At 49.0% G+C, this 6,399-nt stretch overlaps 1 protein-coding gene across 1 annotated transcript; it reads left to right on the forward strand.

Moving 5' to 3' along the window:
* The first annotated feature begins 394 nt into the window (after positions 1-394).
* STAR (steroidogenic acute regulatory protein) lies at positions 395-5,823 on the forward strand. The gene is made up of 7 exons (XM_065397961.1): positions 395-458; positions 1,793-1,906; positions 2,304-2,431; positions 2,527-2,685; positions 3,472-3,656; positions 5,271-5,364; positions 5,707-5,823. The coding sequence occupies exons 1-7, from the start codon at positions 395-397 to the stop codon at positions 5,821-5,823; spliced, it is 861 nt and encodes a 286-aa protein (XP_065254033.1).
* The last annotated feature ends 576 nt before the right edge of the window (positions 5,824-6,399 follow it).

The raw sequence follows: 6,399 nt of genomic DNA on the forward strand, positions 1-6,399 counted from the left end.
ATCGGTATTATAGTTCAGCAAGAACTCCAAGCACTGGCCAGCTGGCGGCCTTTGCTTTGGGACTAGGTCCGGCTAACTGTGCTCAGCCGTCGCTCTGGAGAGAGAACGTCTGGTTGGCTGCAGAGGGTTAATGTAGCCAAGGGAGGATAGGCTTGTTCCCTTAATCAGCTTTGCCTCTTGTAACGCTGCCCACATGACAGATGCATGAGAAGGGTTTGGCCTTGGCCCCCAGCAGGCCTGGGTAAGTGATGTCTTTTCTTATCTCTCTGCTGACTAACCAGCATCCTTCAGCTGGAGTATTTAAGGCTGCGAGTGGGGAGAGCTGCAGCAGAGAAACGCTAGTCCAGCAGAGGCAGCACCGCAGACACTGACGCTGGAAGACCAGAAAAGAAAAATGCTGCCAGCAACTTTCAAACTGTGTGCCGGGATCTCCTACAGGCATCTGCGCAACATGACCGGTGAGGGGGACGTGCAGCTGTCACTGGGGCAGCAGCTGCCTCAGGAGCTGGGCTGGGGCAGGGTGGTGGTGTGTGGCTTGAAGGCCCCATTGCTGTGGATTTGACTGTCAGATTCAAAGTGCCTCGGTTCCTGCTCCTTAGCAGTGATGTTTATTTCTATTACGGATACTCTGTCTGTGACCCCTGATTGCCCCAAACACTGAGCAACTAGAGGCACCCCTGCTCTATGCCCTGTTTGCCAGCAGGGATCACTGGGGGAATTCTCTGCTGTGGGTTACGCAGCTCACACCCTCAGCTGGTGTAAATTGTCATAGTTCCCTTGGAGTTAAAGGTCTGTCCCAGGTCCCCAGCTGGCCTTAAAATCTGTTCACTTCTCCCCTTTTTGTTGCCAGGAGACTCTTTCTAGCTCGACAGGGGGAAAGGTATGCCTGTTTCTGAATGCAGAACAGTCTGTGTTTCCAGGGAGGCTATTGTTTATAGTGCCATAAATGTACAGATAAAACATGCTCCCTGCCTTGAAGAGCTCACATGGAAAGGACTTAGATTATCCACTCCAATTGCTAGGAATCTGCTCTCTTTTCCAAACTGCTGGAGAGAGAGAGAGAAACTTCCAACAGACTCTTCTTGGCTTCTGGCTGTCTCGGTTTCTGCTGGACTAGGGATCAGGTTGAGGTCTAGATTGCACATCGCACCAGGTTTATGCCAAAGACCATTTCTCTGGCAAAAGTCATTCTGCAGGTTTGGAAGAAGTCTGCCTCCCTTCTGCTTGGTGTGGTGTTGCACATACTGGTGTGCACAGCTCTCCAATCCCAGCATGCTGTATAATTGGAAAAGTAGGAGCATAGGTAGAGTTTCTAAAACAGCTTCTAGTCTCAGTGTAAGGTGAATTTTCCGATGTTGTGAACTGCTGGATTCTAAGCCGCCCCCGGGATGTGGCTAGTCCCCGTTCCCCGTGTTTTGCACATCCTAGGCTCCACATATGGTCTCCAAATACAGTTGTTACTCTGTTGGGGAAGGGCCTAAATGGATTTTTTTTTTAAAAGAGCACCACTCTTGCAGAAATCCAAAGCAAACCAAATGTAGCTGCTGTATACACATGCTGCTGCTTCAACCGTGTGTGGATGATGATAAACCCTGTTTCTGTAGATGTACTGACACAGCCGGTGATGATGGAAGGTAAATAAAATTAAAAGAAAAAATCAGCGTGGGCCTGATGGGAGGAAATTGGCCAGGAACAGCTTTATCTTCAGGCAGGGTCACAAACAGTGAAGCATGAAAAGTAAACTGTGAAGTTCGTAGCTCTTTTCATTTCAATCTTACCCTCTCATTTCAAGGCTTGAGAAGGCAGGCGGCTGTTGCCATCAGCCAGGAACTGAATAAACTCGCCTTTGCTGGCCCTGGTCCCAGTAAATGGATCAACCAAGTTCGCAGGAGGAGCTCCTTACTCAGTAAGTACCAGAGTCTGCCAAATGTACAGTGACAAGCAAAGGGGGTGATCCCGCACCATTCAAGCCTGATAGTCTTGCACCTGGTTCCAGTAGGAGCAGGATTGGGGCCCAGGTCCTTTAAGAGGCTGTGGCTGTGATATAGACTCAGACCTGCTGATGCATATAAACATGCACAGCCTATTCTGCAAAATATAAATACAGAAAGATAGCAGGAAACCAGCATCGCTCCTAAGCCCACCACTAAGCCCACCAGCACTGGTGCTGGACTGGAAAGGTTACTTAGTTCAGCTAAGTTATTCTGTCCTATGCAATGCAATGGAGATTCATTGAGAGGATAGAGCTGCAAACAGCACTGCATAAATGCCCCAGTAAAACCCTCTACTCCAACCCCTTTCAGGCTCCAGGTTGGAGGAGAAGCCCTTCAGTGAAGTGGAGATGTCCTATGTTAAACAGGGAGAGGAAGCCCTCCAGAAATCGCTCAGCATCCTCGGGGACCAGGATGGCTGGAAAACGGAGACCATAGCGGTAGGATTTCTGACTTGTGGTGGTTTCTAACTTGTCCTTTCTTAACTGAACCTACTGGGAATACTAACTCTTCGGGGCTTCCTGACTTCCTTTAGGGGAATGGGGACAAAGTGCTGAGCAAGATGCTCCCAGACGTTGGGAAGGTATTCCGGCTGGAGGTGGTTGTGGACCAGCCCTTGAACTCTGTGTATGATGAGTTGGTGGAAAGAATGGAGCAGATGGGAGACTGGAATCCAAGCATCAAGGAAATCAAGGTGAGAGACTCAACTGCATTCGTCCGCCGAAGAGGGAGGACTGCTTGCTTTGGCCCCGATTCAGCCAAGGACTTAAGCACGTGCTTTGCTGAAGAGGGGCCTTTATGATTAAGCAGTAAAATAAAGGGTTTTTCTACTATATATTTTAAAGAGAGAAACGTCTAATGTGCCCAAAGCGGTAAATACACCTGGGCCGAAGGGCTTTCCAGCCTTTGAGCGCCAGCTCCAAGCTTCAGCTGTTATCTTGGCTCTGCTTTGCAGCTGATATGGCGCTTGTTTGGCAATAGCCACAAGGTGTCAGCAAAGGGTAGAAGTCCATTTCTTTATCTGAGCAGCCTGTGTTTCCAGGTGGAGGTTAGGGAATCTTATTGCAAGTGGGGGTGTGTAGTATATACACTGAAGCGGTAACAGTGCTGGCCTGCTGCCTGCCTGATAGCCACATTTCACACTAGGTTAAACGTTCTCCCACTCAGCACAGCCTGCTCCTAGAGCACCGTGTACATTACCGCCAAATACCGAAATCCATTTCCCTCATCTGTAACACAGTCGCGGGACTACGGAGCCAATGAAGTAGACACAGCAGGCTGGGGTTGGGGGGAGGAAGGCACAGAACTTTATTAAATGCATTGCAAGATTCCTAGTACAGGGAGCCCTAGAGATAAGTGTGGCACAAACACAGTAACCGAGAGACATACACCACAACCCCTGGGCTATTAAATAGAACGGTTGTGTAACCAGCCATGTTATGCTGGCTTCGCTTAACGTTGTGTAACTGTCACTGTCCAGATTCTCCAGAAGATTGGGAAAGACACCGTGATCACCCATGAGACTGCTGCGGCCACGCCTGGCAATGTGGTGGGGCCACGGGACTTTGTCAGCGTGCGGTGTTCTAGAAGACGGGGCTCTACATGTGTCCTGGCAGGGATGGCCACAAGCTACGGAGCGATGCCAGAACAGAAGGGATTTATAAGGTAGGGAGCCCTTTGGCTGTTATCTTGCTTTACCAACCTTGAGCCAAAGCAGCAGCAGTAGTTGGACAGCCAGGAAAGGGGACGTCTGCACAGCGTGTGGGAGGCGCCATTCCCAGCTCGGGTGCACACAGCAGTGTGGCTGCAGCTGTCTGAGTCCAGAGCCGGGGTCGGGTGGGACTGTAGGGGAGTGGCTAACCCAAGAGGCCATGTTGGAAGTAACAGCTTGAGCGGAGCTAGCCCATGTATGTCTGCCAGCTCTGGGAGCTGCTGATGTACCGAAGTACAGAGCCTCCTGTTACCAGCCTGGTTTGGGAAGAGGGCTGTAAAAGTGGTGAGTATGTTAAAGTTTAGAGTCCTGCCTATTTTATACATTTCAAGCTTGCTTGAGCTGTTATCTTGTCCCATTAGCAATTCCCTGCCATCGCTGGGCCTTGGGCAGTGGTCATACCTCAATTTCTCCCCAAAGACTGAAATCCTGTAGGCTATAACATCCCGTTTCTCCAGTACTCCCTTAACTGGCTCTTGGCATTCACCAACCAACCAGGACTCAAGGGCTAGAAGCTGGCAATCTCTCCTATGGCCACTAGATAGCACTGCATTTTCCCATTCTCTGGTTTATCCCACTTAGGCCAGCTAAACGGGTTTCTACTGTACAGGTATCTAGGTGATACTCTAGCCTGCCCTCCTATGTACCACAGACCATCTCCTGGGACCTCCTGGCCTTAAATGCCACGGAACAGGAGGCTCTTCACTTTGTGGAGTTTAAAGCCAGAAGAGACTATTAGATCATCTAGTCTGACCTTCTGCATAGTACATGCCATTACATTTCACCTAGATGTCCCTTTACTAAGCTCAAAGCCCCTACAGCATTTCAGTCTTCAGCAGCCGAGATGGAGGTGCCACCATGGCAGGGAATTGATCTGGTATCTCATTCCCATTACCAAGAAAGATTCAAATGTGTAAAATAGGCAGGACTCTAAACTTCCCTAACCCCTGCTCCCTTTTGACTGGTACTGGCCCTCCCTCCTCTCCCACCAGGTGTCTAGTAAATGCACCCTTATTTCTCCACTCGGTAGGAAACTACAGCTGGGCAATTTTTAAATTTAACTCCAAGAAGGAGCGTGAGCTGCACCCCCACTAGTGAACAGCATGGTGGTAGCAGCAGCTAGTCCCTCCACTCTCAGCCTAGCAGCCAGGCTTTGCACATGCACTCATTGCAGTACTGATTTTACACCTCCGTTAAGCAGATCTATTCTTCCAAGTCCCTTATTTAACCTGAATTTAAAAAAAAATTGGGGTCAAGGGCTAGAGAGACTTAAATCAGTAGAAAGACTACTGGCCAAGTCCCACTGGAACAAAGCCAATAGCTGGATAGCAGTGACTGTGCCATGGGAAACTTCTGGCTGCTGGGAGCACGTTGCAGCCTCTCCCCAGAAGCATCTTCTGGTGCTCTGTAGCAAACTCCAGCCTGAGAGTAGTGTATGCAGCACCTCTTGGCCTGAGAGGTGAGGTATTGCCACCCCCCTTTAAAACGGACTGTACAGAAGACACACATTTGGATGGTAAATCATTGTCCCTGGTTTCCTAATGCAATGTTTTCCTGCCCTTCTCCAGAGCTGAGAACGGTCCCACCTGTATGGTTCTCCGTCCACTGGCTGAAAATCCTTCACAGACCAAGTTAACCTGGCTACTCAGCATTGACCTAAAGGTAAGTGCACATGGTGAACTGCATTCAAACAGTATAAATGAGTCCTCTCAGGCAGACTCCTTAGGAAGGGGGTGGTTGAACATTGTCTAAGGTTAAGGAGCTGTTTAACTTCTTGAAATAAAATTCTCCTGATTGAAGTAATTCCCACTGTGGGTCAGGTGAAAACTATTTCATCTTCACTGGAAATTCCAGCTCTTTCCAACCAGAAATAAGTGGTTCATGTTTTATCCAAACCCACTTGCCAATCTCATTGCAACCTAAGGTGCAAGGTTGGCTCCCTCCAACCTCCTACTCCTTAGGCCCAGGAAATACCTCCACTTTAACACACTCCTTCTTTTTCAGGGCTGGCTGCCTAAGACGATAATCAACCAAGTACTCTCCCAGACCCAGGTAGACTTTGCCAACCACCTCCGCAAGCGTTTGGCTACCACAGCCACTCCAATTGCTGTCAGCTGCTGAAGCAGTCGCTGCTGCACCCTAAAGAACTATTAATCTTCGGTGGCATTTGCATCTTCAGGGACAGCCAGAAGCCTACCTGATGTTTAGATTTCGCCTCAGAGGTGATTATCCTGTGTAGTGTGTTATCTGAGACATGCTTTGGGGCTCTTTTTGGGTAAATGAATGGGTTCAGGTTTTTAATGCCACACTGAGTTCAACAATGGGCACTTAAGCCTCCAACCACCACCCAGCTGGGCTCCCTTCTTAGCTGAACATATCAGATCTGTTGGTGTAGGCAACCACTTCAAAATTCCCCAGAAGGTATGTTTAAGTGACTGACTGAAAAGGCTACTGCTCTGTGTGATTACACGTAGGAGGATTCAGTGTTGCTGGCTGTGTGCTCTGCAACAGCTTTTGATAGTTTCACAGCAAAACTACTTCTGATCAAACAGGGGCCTTGACTTCAAGGCACAGAGTAGAACACTCAGCGAGAGCTCCAGCTTAACCCTCAGCTTCCACTTTTCTATTTCCCTCATAGGTACTTTGCTGTACAGGAACACACTCTTTAGCCTTAAGATCAGAAGTGAGTTACAGGTT

Source organism: Emys orbicularis, chromosome 2, assembly GCF_028017835.1.
Source record: "Emys orbicularis isolate rEmyOrb1 chromosome 2, rEmyOrb1.hap1, whole genome shotgun sequence".
NCBI classification, from domain to species: Eukaryota; Metazoa; Chordata; order Testudines; family Emydidae; genus Emys; species Emys orbicularis.